The sequence below is a fragment of the Thunnus albacares genome, chromosome 1 (assembly GCF_914725855.1).
Source record: "Thunnus albacares chromosome 1, fThuAlb1.1, whole genome shotgun sequence".
Classification (NCBI taxonomy): Eukaryota; Metazoa; Chordata; class Actinopteri; order Scombriformes; family Scombridae; genus Thunnus; species Thunnus albacares.
In genome coordinates, this window is record NC_058106.1 from 31,224,613 (window position 1) to 31,242,744 (window position 18,132).

General features: G+C 40.9%; 1 protein-coding gene across 6 annotated transcripts in view; it reads left to right on the plus strand.

The window, feature by feature from the left end:
* Nucleotides 1-2,765: 2,765 nt before the first annotated feature.
* The window catches only part of neo1a (neogenin 1a), a 159,794-nt gene continuing 144,427 nt past the window's right edge, over nucleotides 2,766-18,132 (plus strand). For all 6 annotated transcript variants that reach the window (XM_044354890.1, XM_044354904.1, XM_044354898.1 and 3 more), the window contains exon 1: nucleotides 2,766-3,760. In XM_044354890.1, coding sequence (XP_044210825.1) covers nucleotides 3,670-3,760 — 91 coding nt within the window. In that variant the 5' untranslated portion in view covers nucleotides 2,766-3,669. The remainder of the gene's footprint in view (nucleotides 3,761-18,132) is intronic.

An 18,132-nucleotide genomic window follows, 5' to 3' on the forward strand; every position in this document is an offset into this window, starting at 1 on the left:
TAATCAGCCTCTCTGAAGACATGCAATCAGTAAATGTATGTAATTTGTAGAGCATCCGATGGATCCACATTCTAAATAATTCTAAATAATTTGTTGTACTTTCATTCCTTGGTATATTTATTCATTCACTCACTCATAATTTACTTGCCTGACCCCTACTGCCCGCCAAGAAACATGGCAGTACAGTCATCAGATGACACACTGAATCATTCATGCCTTTTCTTCTGCAGAGCTACTAAAGCATGTGGTGCTTTATGTCCTTGATTTCTTCAGATGTGTTCAGGGCCAATGACAAGCACGGTTGCATGAACTGGGTTGGAATTTCTGAGAAACCTAGTCCTTGAGTTATAATACTCACAATTTACTGGGATAATTTCGTTTACTCCTGGGATATGACTGGTTATATTTGTATTACAAACCGTAATGGAATGAAAAGACCTGACAAAGACTTTGACGAATGCTTAAAGAAAACATTGTTGGACCAAAAGGTGAGCCTTGAGGCACACCGTGCAATCAGTGAAGCAGAAAGAAAGTATAATTAATTGAAAGTGAAAATGTTATGTTTGACAGGTAAAATGAGAGTAGATACAGGGCAGCCCTAGGGATATCAAAACAGAAAGAGGCTCTGTCATGCCCACAGGGGAGCTGGTCATGATTAATATGTCATGGGGTGCTCAAACCAGTGGAGGGAGCTGTTCCATGTTTCTGAGTGAATGGCTTTGTTTTATTGAGTGATACAGCAGTGCTGGGATATCACTTGTTTGCAAACAGGCCACCCTTCTCCTTTCCTTTCTCCCTAAAGCCTAGTCACAAGCTGAAGGAGAATACAGAACTTGTTTTCTTTGCTTTCATACTTCTGTTTTATTTAACTACAAACAAGCAGCTGCAGTCACTTGTTATACCAGCAAATAAAAAGCTTTTTTTTTCAAAAGGAAATTGATGCAAATGTTAGATTTCTCACCTTGGATTAACAGCCTCTCAATTCCCCTTCATCCACAAAAACAAGGATTTTTTTTTTAATCTCTTACTTCATCTCCTGCCTCATAACAATACACACCACCCCCGGGATTATTTTAGGCAACTTGATCTGAAACTTAAGGGACTTAATCCTATCTTCTTATTTCCAGCCACCATGTGACATCATCTGGTGGAATCAAGTTACAGATGTTGGCCTTTGTGTCTGTTTGGGTTTCTGTGGACATTATTTTAAACAGGAAAAGTTTTTTTCCCCCCACTATTTTGGGCTATGTATAAACTAGTTATGAGGACAGCTGAATGTGGCGTGGATGTGGCACTGCAGCTCGCTTTAGGTTTACTGTATGAAAGCTGTTTAATCACAGGATTATAAGATAAATAAAATAAATACCAACGCTCATGATTTTTTAATTTGAGAGGTTTTGAGCAGTTTGTGTTGAAGATGAACAATATTTGAGTCACAAAACTAAGAATTGATCTTTCCTTAATGAAAACTAGATGTAGGCCTAACTCTTCGGTTTGTAACTAACTAATGGTTTTCTCAATAAGAGTTTAGGACTCTTAAAAGGTAGTAATGTGTAAATATCTCTTTGCTAGTCTGACACTATGCAACATAACAATTTAAAGGATAGGTTCACAATTTTTCAGGCCTGCTGTACATCAACAGTCAGGTGCCCATATGAACATTGAAAGAGGTTTTCCTTGCTGTGATCATTCCTCTTGTCCATACTGACTATCAAAAGACCCCATTCAAACGTGCTTTCGATGTAAGTGATGGGGGTCAAAATCCACAGTATGTCCACACAGTCATTTTGTGCAAAAATGCATTTAAAAGTTGATCTGAAGCTTATATGAGGCTTCAGCAGTTTGAGTTAGTCATATTAAGTGGATATCTGCCACATTTACAGTCTTTTTAGCATCAAATTCCCTCTTTGTGTTTCCCTGTTGAGCTGTGGTGGAAGTATAGTAACAAAAAGAGGGACTTTGGCACTTGTTTTAAGAAAGACTTGAAAAACTGTGAACCCATCCTTTAAGGTCAGATCATTAGGTACATTTTTATTATTAATATTATTATAATAACATGCTAATATTTTGTTGCATCACACATGCAAGGAAATTCCACTTCTGGCTGCCATCTTTGTTTGGTTTTTGCAAGAAATAAAGTCTCGTCATTCACCTTTATTGTTACATCAGGCTGAATATTTGTCATTTCAGGCCCGAATTGTTCTTTGACGAATCTAAAAATGTTTTCAAAACAGCAGTGAGTTTCTACAAACTCAGTGGAAGGTTTTTCAAAGTTTTGCTTTTATTTGTACTTCAGAAAAACTGCTAATAGCCAAAGACTAGTGTTACATATTAATATCTTTATGTATGGTGTGAGCCATAAGACTTCATGGTTTAAATGCAAAACAGAAATGAGCCAACTTAATGGACCACTGTGTAAGATTTAGTGGCATCTAGCGGTGAAGTTGCATATTGCAAGCAAATGAATACACCTCCCCTCCCCTCCTCCTCCCCTTCCAAGCGTTTAAATTAACCTACGGTGGTCACGAAACTCGCGAAAATCGCGAAAGGCCTTCTCTAGAGCAAGTATTTGATTTGTCCGTTCTGAGCTACTGTAGAAACATGCCGATGCAAGATGGCGGGCTCCATGGAAGCGGACCGTTCCCTACGTAGATATAAAGGGCTCATTCTAAGGTAACGAACACACAGTGATTATTATTTTCAGGTGATTATATACTAATTTAAACATACCTATGAATATTATATTCCATTTCTGCCAAGTCCGTTCCGATAGATGCTACTAAATTCTACCTACTGCACCTTTAACTTGTGTCAAAAGCTGAGAAAATGCTTTCCAATGATTACTCCCAACCCTATCACATTACAGAGTCGTTTAATTCAATATAACTTTGGTTAATATGAAATGTATAGATTAATTGAACTTGTAAGTTGCAATTCATCTTATAGAAATAGAATATGTGAGTTTCCGACTTATTAACTTGTTATTAACGCAATATAAAGTGTCACATTTGCACATACATTTTAGCACACCGGTAAACCCATACATCCATGAGTAGACCTGAGGTACAGTCCCACACCATATTTTAGTGTTTGCCTGAGCACACAGACAGACAGCCAGGATCCAAACTTCCGTGTGACTCCACACCCTGTTTTCCGGGGAGCCGGTGGAGATCCAGCCCTTCAACACGCTGCTCTCTCTTACGTCCCGTCCGTGAGCAGTGAGCTGGCCGCGGCGGAGATTTCTCCTTCTGGTCGGATCGTATCTTTTCTCCCAACTGAGCTCTTTTCTAGTCTTTTTTACGCGCTTGTCAGATATCGGAGTAGAAAAGTCGGCGCGTCGGTGCTCAGTCGCCCGCAAATCTTTTTGTCCTTGCGCTGCGCCTCCGTGGCAATGGATTGATTTCAGTGTTTTTTCTCCGACCTCTGCCTCGACCAAGTTGAGAAAACAGTCTGTCTAACCTGCGGCTCTCTCTTTCCAGCTACATGTTTCATCCGGCCAGTTTTAAAAGTACCTGGTTCCGGATGTTTCTGCACATTTTGGGACTTTGAACTTTTTTTTTTTCCTTGTGCATTTGCAGGAGGTGGCCGGGGATTTTAAGGATTTCTTTTTTAAAATAAAAAGCTTCTCCTGGGTTCCCGAAGCCTGCAAAGATTTATTTGTGAAAAGTGATGGCCGAGCGGGGAGCTCTGTCGCTCCTCTCTCTCCTCTGTCTCACCTTTCTCTACACGGAGACCACCGCGGCAAAGCATGTCGACAAAGGTAAATGCCTGAAACACACTCTGCTCTTCTGCTGTGTGTGTGTGTGTGTGTGTGTTTTGCTTCCTTTCGCCTCGATTGAAGGAACTTACCTACATTGTATCACGAGTTTGAAAAAAAAAAATGAAACACGGAATGCAAGCTGTTGGCTCTGAAAATCAGACATGGAGCCAGAGTTCAGGTCAGCCACTCTTTCACCATTTTGACAAGTTTAAAAAGCAGGCTACTTTTTCATAACAAGGCACACTAAATTTACTCCCAGACCAACCCTATTTCAGGGCAGTAAAGCAACACGCTCCTCCACGGTGTCCTTTTACTGCTGATAGGTTTCTCTGTTTGTCTTTCAAAGGATTCATAGACATGCGGTAGGATCTAGTTGTCTCGTCGGCTTGTGTGGATATTTGGATTTTGAAAAAATAAAAAGCTTTTCAACAAGCACAGGTGTTTGTTGAATTTGAAATCGACCATGTTTGACCAGCTCTGTGGCCGTGGAAATGCAAAGGATGGCAGGAACTTGAATCTAGAGAAAATACACTATGCAAAGAGTCATTAGCGCTTACTGTCAGGTAATAAGCTGGCATCATCAGTCCAGCAGACATCTCATTACCTGGGCGTCAATACATGTTTAGCTGATGGATAAACAGAACCCAATTCATTTGCTTCTGTTAATTGTTTGGAAGTGAGGGCACTGCACTGCAGTGTGCAGTTCAGTATTTTATTTTTTTTTTCAACTGGTGGTGGGTTCTGTAGTGAAACATTTCACTGTGATTTGAGTCTCTTGTGTTCTAGCATAGCCCACCACAATCTACTGTAAGCACTCTTAGACAGGAGTGTCTGAGATAAATTGGAGAGCCATGAGAAAAAAATGTATTTCTGGCAGTCATTGGAGCGCAGAGCTCCAGCCCTTATCACACACCTCATCGTGACAGAGTCATATCTTTATCATAAGCTATCAAACACACCAGCATGTGGCCTGGAAAATAGTGAATATAACTGAACATGGGCAACATGGGCCAGTTTTTTCCGTTATTCCCATGATATGCACAAAATAGTTGTGTGTGTGTGTGTTTCAAAAAAAAAAAAAAAAAAAAAAAAAAGGCAGTCCATGTGCCTTTGAAAACTTGTTGTTTATTATGCCGGTTAAAAAAAGAAAGAATGAATGTGCAAAGAAGACAGGCCTTGGAGTGACGGGCCTCTGCTAGCTGTTGGGCTCTCTTGCGTGTGGAGCCTTGATGAAAGACCCTCTCCTGCATGAAAAGCGCTCTGCAGTGGTGGAAGGGGAGATAGAGAGGGAGAGAGAGAGAGAGAGAGAGAGAGAAAAAAAGCCCCTCCTTGGCTTTGCTGGAGATCAGTACAAAAGAAGGAGATGGGGGTAGGGTGAAACAGGCCGACTGTCTGGAAAGTAATAAAACCAGGAGATTAAGGGGACCAGGGAGTTCCTTTGGGAGCTTTGATTGATTCCAGAGAATTGGACTGGGACCCACACGCAGAGAGAGTCTCAAATTACTAATTGTGGGGTCCCCCCTTTCTGAAAATATGTGTTTATTCAAAACACATTTGCTTGAGGTCCTTGCTGCGGCCAGAACTTTATCTTTCTCAAAGTTGGCAGAGTTGTAGCCCTAACTTCGAGTTTCAGTCTGTCTTGTTTGGTTTGGGGACAGATGCAATAGATAGTCTTACTTTGTTGTTGTACTTTGAATAACCTGTAAAAGTTCAGCCAAATTAGAAGCTGTATCCTTAGAGCTTCCTCCTCTGCAGCTCCCTTCAAGTTGTTATAATTAAAAAAAAAAACCCCTCTAAAAAATTTGGCTTTTGTAAACAGGTCGTTGTTAGAGGAGTGTAAAATCCATTTAGGCCCTATCTTATCTCTGTAATCCTGCTGGGAGGGAATTGTGTGCTGATTGTCTCCCAGCGGACAATGCAAATAACTCACTGAAATGTGTAAACATTTGGCAACCCTCTCTGCTCTTACGGACCACTCTCCAGGGTTTTATCCTCACAGACCACCTCAGATGCTACATTGCCCAGACTTCATAAACAACTGTCGTTTTCTTTGGCGCATTTAAGGTCTTCTCTGTGGACTCTGCTGCTAAGAACATAATTTACCACCTTGTGTTGTTGTGTTTACAAAACCCTGGTGGTCCTACAGCCAGGTTTTTGGGGAAGAGTACTAGGAAGGCTTAAAGTTGGATTTTATTCTACCTGAATTCCAAGAATTAGAATGAATCCATCACCGTCATTTCAGTGTCTATCACTATGCAAAGAGTAGCAAAAGGTTTTCTTTGCTACCTATTTCTACAAATTACTACTTAATCTTGAGCTTAAAATAGCTGAACATTTTCCACATGTCCACATCATCATGTGACCAGTTGAGAAGGGGCATCATACAGTGTCACCTGCTGTGTCTGCCACACAGAGTATGCTGTTTACTGATCATTTATTTATGGGCTCCAGTCGTTCATAAAGTCCTAATGACCTCCATCCACGAGAGAAGGATAATTGCACACTTTGCCAAGTGTTTGATTCATCTGCTTCACTAATGAAACCACCCCCATTAAGAAATGCTACTGATCTGCTACGGCCAGTGATGTGGAGGCTCAGTTTGTTGCTGCTCTCGGTGTTCTCGGTGAGGTCAGCAGTTTGAGATCATACTCAAGAATATCAGCGTGTTTGTGCTTTGTTCCTCTATGCTATTCCAGCTGGTAAATCTGCTTGTGCAGGGTTTTTGGGGGGTTAAATGACAGCAATTATTGAGATAATTAGCACTAACTGTCATAGCAGTTTATCACATGTAATTGGCAGGAGGAAAGATGGATCAATATCCCCTGAATAGATGGCATCACATCTGCTGTTGCATCTTTTTTGAAGGTTGGGGGTCTGTACAGTGTAATCACCCGCTTTTGGCTTTAAGCTGTCTGTTTTGGCAAACCAGAAGGACTTTGTTTCATTTTAAAAGGTTCTCCAGTTGGTTAATTTGCTCATATATTGCTGTTGTTAAAATATTGTGTATAGTTCACGTTGCACCGCAGGGTTTATGTAGATGTTCAGTGAACCTCTTAACAGTGCGACTGTTAAATACAAACTATGCTATGTACACAACGCTATGTTTAAGTGGGTACTTATGTGACATATCTTTGGAAAGATTCTTGTAATGCGATTGATGCAAACCAGTTCAAGGTACAATCACAACAGCAGGTACAATCAACACCTCTGTCAGACAACTGACCAACAAACAAACAATTTCAAAATTGGGGCAACTCACCTATGAAGCCTCATTTTGCTCCACCGATTGATAAAACTCTTGTTACATTGGCAAACGTCCAGTCGATCCAGTCCAGTAAAATATCTAGTCCAAAACACATTATTACATCAATAAATGGCCCGGGAGACGTGCCCAATTTTCCTAATTTTCTTTTCTAATATTGTCATAACTCGAGTTAGCAGGTAAACATTAGCAATATCATGGTCTGAAAATGGCAGCTGCACTCTGACGCTTCGACTGACACCTCGCTTGACCCAATAGGAGCTTCCACGTCCTGCCCACAGCCTACAATTCTCAACGAGAGTCCACGTTGAAAGGAAGTGCCTGACCCTCTTCTTTCGTGTAAAGACCGAGCCAGTTGGAACAGATGACTGGAGCTTTTGTATAGCCAATGAAATTCCAAATATGACAATATACAGTTTTAATGGGTTCTATAAAGCCACAACAAGGAAATTATGTAAATTTAAATAGTTCTCTGTATGTTACTTTTTATATAAACTGCTTTTCCACCGTAGCATTTGTTTTGACTCTTTTATATGCACAATGTTTAGTCCCAAGAAGGGAAAAAAGCATCATAATGTGTTTATGCTTCAGTTATTCTGAAGCAGGGGTCCTTTGGAGTCGCCAAATTGCCTCTTTTTTGGAAAACACCAAGACATACCCTTAGAAAAACATGTGTAATATATTCATTTTCAGTGGTATTGTTATTAAGTTTGAACTTGGACTAGGTCTAGGCTAAATGTTGTGTTTTCCAGCTAATAAGTCCCAGCTATATGTCATCTGCAGGCATCTGTTTGCAAAAAAAAAATTGATACGGAAATACAAACTCAATGCCAGTAGCAATGATTCTGTTACTGTTGGGGGAGGAAAAACTTCAGAGTGTTTCAGCCGTGCACATGATTCAAGAACAGCTTTCAATTTACTTTGGGTATGCCTGGGATAGGCGTTTTAGGCTAATTCTACAGGAATTTACAGGAATGGTAGCAAGGCCTCCATCATTTGCACAATGGAAATAATGCATGCCTTGAACACACATGGTTTGATCCCATTTCTCACCATATCAAACTTTCACGCATCAGCTGTTATTCTGGAGGTTTAATGCTTGTACCCCAGATTGAAGCTACATGAATTATCTCTCCACACTCTATGAATTTTAATCCAGTATTTTGCCTTATGTTTATTGATTGCTATTCAGCATGCTTTTTAAAACGGTTTCCCTAACTGGCATTTTTAGCCTCTGGTGTATTAGAGGCGTAGACTGGGCTGGTTTGCTGGTTGCTCTTGGTGGTAGAAGTGGGGGGGGGGGGGGGGGCTGTTCTGAGTGGAGAGGAGCCAAGCTTACGTCAGTGGTCTAAAACCCAGAGCGGATCATGGACAAGTCTGTGGCTTCTGCTGCCCCCCTGCTAAGATGAAATTGCCTCTATCAGAGCTGCTTCTAGTGGTGTGGTGCAGAGCAACACTGACTGAAGTCTGCTTTTCCCCGTCTCTCCACTGCAGCTTGTATACCAGCCACTGCTGTTCTTCTGATTCTAGTACTCATTCATTAGCCTTGAAAAATGTACTTTAGGCTGTATGAAATATCCCCCACATTCAGTTATATCCAGGAAATTCTTCTACTTCTTCTTCTTCTTCTCCTTCTGGTGGTAACCATTAGGTTAGGATCATCCGTTACTATCTCTTCCTGTCCTCTGTATCTTCTTCTGTCATGCCAACTACCTGCATATCTTCCCTCACTGTATCCATAAACTTCCTCTTTGGCCTTTCTCTTTTCCTCTTGCCTGGCAGCTCCATCTTCAGCATCCTTCTCCCAATATGACCAGTATCTCTCCTCCACACATGTCCAAACCATCTCAATATACATATCCATTACAATATATTATAATAATAATATATCCAGGAAGACCACAAAATATATTTATTATGTATCCTTATTATCCTTTCAATATTCCAATCCCATCATCAATAACAATGCTGTTATAAAAATATACCATGACAACCATAATATACCATAAATCTAACTAGCTGTAGAAATGTTTAATGATAAAATGCTCCATATTAATAGTAGCAGTTCCTGGTCCACAAAATCCATCAATTTGATCATAGTACCATGGGGACATTTGAGAATAAAGGCTTCTTTTATCGCTCACCACTTCCTTTAATCAATTTCCTGGGGGGAAAACCCTGGTCTCTGGACATGAGAAAACCCTTTCATTTAGTGTGGTGCAAAATAGGTATAGGTGTTGTCCTGAACCATCAATTTTCTACGTCCTATGATAGCCAACCTATTCTGTGTTATGATAGGTTGGCGCGCACAACAAAAAAAAAGCGTCTCACCTTATGTGCGCTCCTTTTTTTAAAAAGCTGAACTTCTCTCAGCTTCAGAGGTGTTCCTGCTGTGCTTTAAAAGATGTCAGACGCAGCACCTTTCCAGTCCAGCTGCTGTCTATCTTCTTTGTGTCTGCTGGCTCTTTCATGTCCAAACAAAAAAAAAAAAAAAGATGAAAAAAACTTGCTGGCACTTTGGAAAGAAAAAAAAAAAGTTGGATACTGTCAAAGAGGCCACAAAGCTGTCAGCGCTACCCCATGTGATGACTTCTTTGAGACTTTATTGTAACCTGAAGGACGTTACAACAACAATAGTTTTATCTTTTACTGGATATATAGCTGGAGCATGTTTGCCCAACTTTTCCATCTTCCGTTTTTAAAAATAGAACAAAATGCAAAATTCTTAATTCACTGTGGTGCTGTTGTGCTCTCCAGGCTTCCCTGTTCTGCTGTGATTGAATGATGCTCAGGCTTAATGACCTCTGGGAGAGCAGAGTCTTTTCAGTTTCCTTGGAGCTGACGCACACAGCAGCAGAGCGAGCAAAGCATACAAAGAAGGGACTGAAATTACGGCTACATGTCAATAAGAGTCTACTTTGTTATCTCGGTCATTATGCTGCTATGTTCTTCAGCTATAGGGCGTCTGAAGAACTGAACCGGTCACGCTCTGCTCCTCAAGCCTCACTGCAGTGTGTGTGTGTGTGGTGTGTTGGTGTATGGTTCGTTGTCAGCTCAACAATAAACATTAATTAATTGGTTTTGAGCACCTATAGGTACATGTTTGTTCATCCTTATTTTGGATTTAGCAGAATTCAAGTGTGGTTACAGAATGTCTTTTTAAACGGTCTAATACAATAACTACAAAAAGCACCAACAGAAAAACCTTCGAGGTATCTGATAAGGTGAGAAGTTGCACTGATAAAATCTTTTCAGTTCCTGATCTTGTTACCTTTTGATCAAACGTCGCTGCGCACGTTTCTTAAAACTTGTGATCATCAATCTTTATACGGTCGTTTGACTGCAGATATGCAGACGATTGCAGCGGGCTCGTTGTTACGCACGTCAAACCAAAAAGAGTGTTTAATTTTCTGACATTCAAATACTGTCACTCTCTGTTGTTGACTAAAGCTTTGATGAGAGCTCAGAAAATGGCCAAGAAGACTTGGCAAGTCAAGGTTGTGTGTGTATAGTAACTAGTCGTCTTTGCAGCCTGACACATCCTATGATATTTATGTTGCTGCTACTGCACTCACATTCTTTACAGGCAGGTATTGTCCAGTCTTTCATTGATTTACAACAGAAAAACGACAGGAATCAAGCTTCTATGTCTCGCTGCATGTCTTTTATAGCTGCAGCATGACGGTAGCAAAATGTTAGATCTAAGTGTACTACAAACAAGTATCTTTCCCTGGCCTGGCATTCAAGCAGAACCTTGAGTCTTTACAGAAGCTTAGTAGGACAGTGAGGACTTTTTTCCCTGAAAATTTTCCTCAAACCTTTGCTGTTTTGGTTCTGCCGAACTCTTGCCGTGTTGCGTCCTGTCGGTAGTGGCAGCTGCATAGGATTATGACACATGCAAGCTGTGCTTGTCAGATGAGCCTGGACTAATGAGTGCAAGGCTCTGTTATACACTGAACACTTTTTATACCCCTGGGGGTATATTACAGACATTTCCTATTAAAATAAGATCTCATAAGCCCTTTTTAAATGTGCAGTGAACTCCTGTTTTCTAAATCCTCCTGAATTTTAAAAACTTTCTTTATTATAAGGACATAGTTGGCTGGCTTTATTCTTGTTTTTCCGTTATTATTGACAAATCTAATGAAAAGTCCAAAACCAACAATGAAATGTTGGATTTGTCGAATTCTTGGTTGAAATAGTTGAAATCAGATATGCGGCTTTTTTTTTTTTGCGGACGGTGTGAAAAACGATGTGGGATCTCTTGTGGAATGTTTCAGTATTGACAAAGAGGATTTTGTACTGAGGCGTCGTCTTACAACGGCATCTCATCTCAGTTACATTAACCTGAGGATGATAAACACAAGGCGTTTTGTTAATCTTGGCTTTTGAAGCGAAATAAGAGATGAAAATCATCAGATAATCTAACTATAATAACTTGAATGAGAAGCAGATGCGCCAGACTTCATTCTATGAGAGTAAACTATACAATGACGAGACGAAAATGTTTGTTGACAATGAATATTGCATTTCCTTTATATTTTGGCTATTCCTCCCCTAATCAGTTCTTACTATTAAGAGTCTTAAATATAATTAAGGTGATTTATATTTAAAGTAATTGTGAGGTGGCGGGTTTCATTCCTTGTCATAAATTAAGGGAGACTAATATTCTTCTGGAAAGACTGATTAATAACCTTCATTTGATTGCACTGTACCTGCTGGAGTTCCAACATCCTGCAGCTCTCAGACATGAATTTATTCTCTGCTGTCTTTTTGGAGGACGTCCAGGCTGTGATGAATTAACCTGAAAGTCTTCTCAGCGGTGTAGTTCACAGTGTAGTGCAGTTGTTAAGTAGCTCGTGCTTCAAAGATAATGCAGGCAAACAAGAATCAATGGAGCTTCTCCAATATAATGATTTTTGTCCTTCATAATTGTCCAGTTTGGATAGTGCAATTCGAATCTTGTTATTCCTCAACCTCAGGATTGTTTTTATAGATCCTGTGGCCTTCTGCGCTCTGCCAATATGAATACAGGCTGAGGTTGACCTATTTCATTCACCGAATTAACTTTTTGTTATTGTTTCTGACCTCAAACATCCTCATCTTTCGCTATCAGCACATTACTGGTGCTATGTTTAACAATGTACGCGCACGCGGGGAGAGAGAGATCTCGCGTACACACTTATAACGTATCAATCGCCCAAGTACACATTGAGCCTCTCAGCTTTCATTCACTCAAAGGAACTTTTCATATGCTCAAAGGGTGTGGGGGCAGTCAGTCACAGAGAGAGGATTGTGAGCACCGCTCAATCGAGCCGGCTGCCATCATCTTGTGCCTGGCCTGTGGCTCTTGGCAGCTTTTAGACATGGTGGGGTGTGTGTATGTTTGTGTGGGTATTTGTATAGGCGTATGCCACCCATCTGGGGTTGAACAGCCGTTTTATCAACAAGGTTCAGAGAGTTTCCCGACTTGAACTCACTTTCCAGCAAAAAAAAAAAAAAAAAAAAAAGTGTTTACCTAGTTTTGCTAAGAGGATTTGGAGGAATTAGACCATTTTGATTTAGCCTTGAGAATGTTCTGTGCAGCATGTAGCAACCCCGGTGTCATTGATTTCTGTATTATCTGCTGAGCACATATTTTAAGAAACAAAAAAAGCGGGAATCATGCGTTAAATGCCACATCGCTGACATTATTATTACATTTTTTATTGTAAAGGCTTTATTTAGTATAACAAAATTACAGATTTACACACAGCTGTGAATTGCAAAGAGGTTGTTAGATGTGTGGTTTTTGGGGTTGTGAAAGAACTTTGATTCTAAAAATGTGCATAAAAAAGATTTTTTTTTTATAAGATTCACATAAATTAAAACCTGGTGTTTCCCCCATTGGAAAATATTGACATGTGCTCTGGCAAGACATGCTTTTTCTCCACATTGTTAATTTAAGGGTTAAACCCTTGACTTTCTTAGAAAGGCTCACAGACCCCGATTCAATACCAGCGCAACTGCAACCAAGATTTCTAATAATGGTGTCTGTTCAATAGTTAATGAGCTGCTGCAGATTTGGTGAGTAGCGCCAGAACAAATCTGTTTGAAGTTGCTGTATTTTCTCCATGATTTTATTGGTCTGTTTTACAAGTTAAGAACTGGTTTGTCTGGTTTCTGTAGTGGAAATCCATAGAAACCACTTTTAAACAACACTTTTAAGCATTGTAGGCTTAGTGCGTTTAGGCTTCAGCAAGAATAGAAGTGTCTTTTTTTTTTTTTTTTTTTTTTTTTGTCCTAGACACAGTACTTTTCCATGGCAGTGTCTCAGCATGTAAAGCACAGCAGCGTTCTGGATTGTTGAGTCTCAGACATTAAGTTTAAACAATTTAGGGTTTAGAGTTAAGACCAGCGGAGGCTCTCTGTACTAGTCCATGTATATATCAACTTGCATCCCAGTTCTTCCCCTGGTGCCCCTTCAGTCAACCTCCAAGGTTTTATTTTGATTTCACCTGCTGCTATGGTGACCCCCTTTGGAAAAAAAAAAAAAAAAAAATTCTTCTGGTATTAACCAATGTTTCTGCTGCTGAATCCAAGCTGAAGCGATTCTTTGAAAAGTGCAGCATTAGATAGAGGCTTCTTTGTGCCTTTGGGAGCTCCCCCCTTGGCATGGGGCTCCACTGACTGCACTGACTTCTCACCATGTTATTGGAGCCAGTTCCTCCTCAACTCTGAGCTCATCTGAAAACTAACGGAGGTCAGGAAAGGCAGCTGAAACGGTGAAATTACCGCTGTAAGCCTTTTTAATACACTGCCATGATGTAATGGAATTGGCCGTCTCTTTTGATTCTGCTTTCTTGGCCCGTCACAGTTGAATAAATGCATCCCTCAGCAGCACTTACTTGAAAGATGGTTTTTTTTCTCCTTTATAGAAATGTTACTCAGCTTTAACACAAAAAGGCTTCAGCTTAGCCATAGAAAATGTTAATTGTGCCCTGAAATTTGATTTACAGTACAGCCGTTGGAAATAAATGTTACTTTTGGTGAAAATGTAAAACCTCAAGTTGAAGTATTGGGGCTTATTTTTGTATTTGAGTGTTAGAAAACAGGAGCTTCTGGATGGGTTGTCATTGCTTGTGATTTATAGACACCATGACCTGCATTCAAGCTCTTAAAGTTTTCTTAAGTCAAGTTGGTGGACTTGCATCAGGGAAATGGTGATAATAGTAATATAATGAGACCCCACTCCCTTTCCTCACTTAGGAGTGTCCTTTTTCCTGCACAGATTCTAGTCCTTGACCTTTTGGGAAAGATGATAACCTCCATTTGTGTGTTTTTATGGTCTGATAAAAGACAGTTCCTGGCACTGACATGAAATTGGAGATTGCGAGAAGCGAGGTAGATGGCTGATGGGCTCGCACAGTACAGAGGAAGATTGCACAATTCTCACATGACTCAGAGCATTTACTTCTATGTGCAGTCGTCGACGACGTTCTCGGGATGACAACAGGGTTGAAAATAATTTTGTTCACTTTTTTTTTTTTTTTTTTTTGGCCCAGTGCCAATATTAGTCCAACCCCACATACAGTACAGCTGGGGTTCAATCTGTCTAGATGAAGCCATACAAAAGCTGAGAGAGCAGCATCTGGGATGACACAGCCTCTTGAGCTGTGTCTAAATACAGACCTTCCTCCGTCTGATATAGAGGAGGAAGAGGAGGATACGCAGGTGGAGGCAGAGCTTCTAGAGGTGAGGGTTTTTGTCTAGCCTGGAAGTGTACGCAACGGGCAGCGATGGAAAGCAGCTGCATCAATTCCTTCTGATTCCTTAACCATTGTCCCTTGAACCTTGACTCTACTCCCCCCTCCCCCACCCCCCCTTCCCCCCCCCAAACTACACTTAAGCCTGTGACAGGTCACTCAGCCACAGCACCAGCATGGCTGCAAAATGGATGGCGGCCAGCAGGGAGCACCTGCGGAGGAATAGCAGGCGAGCAGCATTCCATCACAGGACCCCGAGACACAGATGTCATATGAGACACGAGGGACGTGTTTGGAGTGGGAGGGGGGGGGGGGGGGGGGATGGGCTGGGCTGGGCTGGGCTGGGCTGGGAGGGCCAATAGTAGCAGAGGTTTTGGCATGGTGGGGCAGTAATGGGGTGGGATAGAGAGCCAGCTGCTACCAACCGATTCTTAATGAGGTGTCCCATCAAGAACACAGGGAGATGAACATTAATGACTACAGTTAAAATTGTCTGTTCATTTATTCCTCCGTTTTTCAGTCTTGCCAGGATGAGGTGCTTGACATGTTTGGGCACACAGTAATTGGATCTTTCTGCCACGCCAGACTTGAAAATAGTTAAGCCTGTCTTATCTGTAATGGGGTTGCAGCTATTACGACTATTTTTCATATTTAATTTATCTGTCTATTATTTTTTTTGATAGGTTGATTGTATAGAGCCACAGGTGACATCTTTAATTTACCTTTTTTTGTCTGAACAACAGTCCAAAATGTCAAAGATAGTGAATGTACTAAGATTTAAAGCAGCACTCACATCTGAGAAGCTGGAACCAGTAAAGTGCTTTTTTTTTTTTTTTTTTTTTTTTGCTTGACAAGACACTCATGATTAATTGATGATTAATTGCTTATCAAAAATGTTGTTGACTAATTGTTTAATCGACTAAGTGTCAGTAAGCAACCAGCCAAATAAATACATCGGCTTGATGAGAATGGAGCAACCAGTGCAATGACCATGTTTAGATTTTGGCAAAATTATTCTTTCCCTAAATTACCTTTTTTTTCAGGAATAAGAGCAGGAGCTATAATCATTAGCTACAACCATTATTCAGATTGTTAACATGTGTGTTTCTGTAGCGAAGGGCAGTGAGTTCTTGTAATACCTTTTCTCTTAAAAAAACCCCACAATCCACGTGTGCTTTTGAATCTTTTGGTTGGAGGGGAAAAGCAAAATGCTTTTTTCTCCCTTCATACTTCATTTACCTGGAGTGGTCTAAATTAGTCCTGAGTGCATAAGCATGTCATTCAAGCTTTCAGGACACCTGCTGAACAAATTCACTCAAAGAGCACACATACACAAACACACACAAACACACACACACACACACACACTCGGAGCAAGATCCTAAAATATGTCCCGCAGTCTGTTTGTGCCATATGTCGTATAATATTGTAGTGAAGTGTAGCAAGTCTAAATGAAAATTCAACCAACATTATCTAATTAAGCAGGTGTGAAAGCGGCTTAATTCAAGTCGGTTTTTGGCTCTTCTCTCCCGTCCACGTTCAGCGTGAAGCAACAGTTCATTCAGCTCAAAGACGTGAATACTTTCATTAAGCCCGGGACACTAGATGCACACTTTCATTCCTCCTCAAAAGAAGATGTCAGAAGTGGTCTTGAGTTATAAAGGGTAGTGGTTTTATTAGCCACAGTTAGCCGGTGGGGTGCTTTTTGTTGCAGACTGACAGGGGACTTAATAATGAAGCTCTCTAACCCAATGAGCCCTGAATCAGTGGAGCCCCTCTTCCTCTTCTTTGTCCCTCTCCCAATCCCCCCACAGTGCCACTGCATTCCCAGCCTGGCGGGGCAGTGTCTCTGGGCCAGGGCCATGTCACGCACCCCTATTGGCCCCAAACGACCGTGGTGGGGGGGTCAGGGGTTCAAGTGCTCCCCGTAGGGCGATGCATGGGATGCCTAGCGACGCCGTGGCTCGACACCCGTACCGGCTACGTCTGTAATTAATTTCTAATGAGAAAGAAATTGGCTGACCTTGCGATAGCTAGCCTCTCGGCTGTAGTTATCACTGCTCCTTTCCTATTTTGCCTTTCTCCCACACAGACTTCAAAGGAGAGGCGAAGATAGCCCCTCCTGGCTCAAACGCTGATAGTGAAGTGCGCAGAGAACATTCCTTGCGTGCTAGACGGAGGTTGAGTGTGGATTTTATGGGCTGTGTTTCTGCTAGTCTCACACATACCTGTGGTTCATGTATATGCTGTAGAAGCTTAGCTGTGTTAACCCCTTCTCATATGCAGAAATACAAGTGCTGTTTATGAAGATGTGGACTTGCTAAAGATACTGTATCACCCTTTGCTACGAAGCAGTTGGGTTTTGTTTTGTTATATGTTTACAGCTGTCATCTAAATTACTGATCCATTCAAATCATCTTAAAGGAATAACTTAACATATTGGGAAAATGGCTTGTATATTGATAATAATGTGCTATCAAGAGTTTAATGTGAAGATCAATATCACTTGGATTTCCAAGCATTAAATGCTGAGATACCACTTGATGCATTTACCTTAGCTTAGCACAGAGGCCTGAAGTTAGTGGAAAACTGATCAATCATCTAACCCTTTGTAAGACAACTAATAAGTGAGTCTTCCATAATGTTGTAGTACGCCTATTTTTAAAAATATTTCAGAAAAAAGGAACAAAAGAAGACCTCTTCCCGTTCAAACATACTTAATTAAAGCACAGTATCTGTGTGTTGTGGTTTTTTCGGTCAACACGGCGGCAGTCTGTATCGATAAGATTTCCTGAGGGGAAACAATTGTGTGAAATGCAGGAAGCCATTAGGAAGCCAGGGACTCATGTCTCTCCCTGCTGAGTAAATAGTGTCTGGGCCTCTCCTCATTTCATCCACTTCTGAATGAGCCCAGCACTTGTAACAATAAAGGCAGGAAATGAACTGTACTCACACAGGAGCATGCAGGATGCTCATTGTGTTCCTAATTGACCAAACTAGGTTGGGTGATAAAAGCAAACTTTTCTCTGGGTTCAGTCGAAAATAGCTCAAAGGTAGCTTGTAGTAGGTGTGGTCAAAAAAAGCAGCTAATGAGGCAGGATTGCATAATTTTAGGTTTTTAGGCTGTTTTGGTCATGTCCCAACTGACCCAGTTTGTTGTGAAATTGGAGCTCACAGTTTGAATCCATGACTGCTTAATGCAGGCTTGCATTGCTGACATGCAGGTTCATATAGGATACGTTTGCAAGTGTGTGATGGAAGAAGTGAGTAGCGCATGATAGCTTACATTTAAACAACAATCAAACACTACGATCCAACAAATGTATTTTATTAAAAGTAGTCAGCAGAATGAACTCTTCACAAAC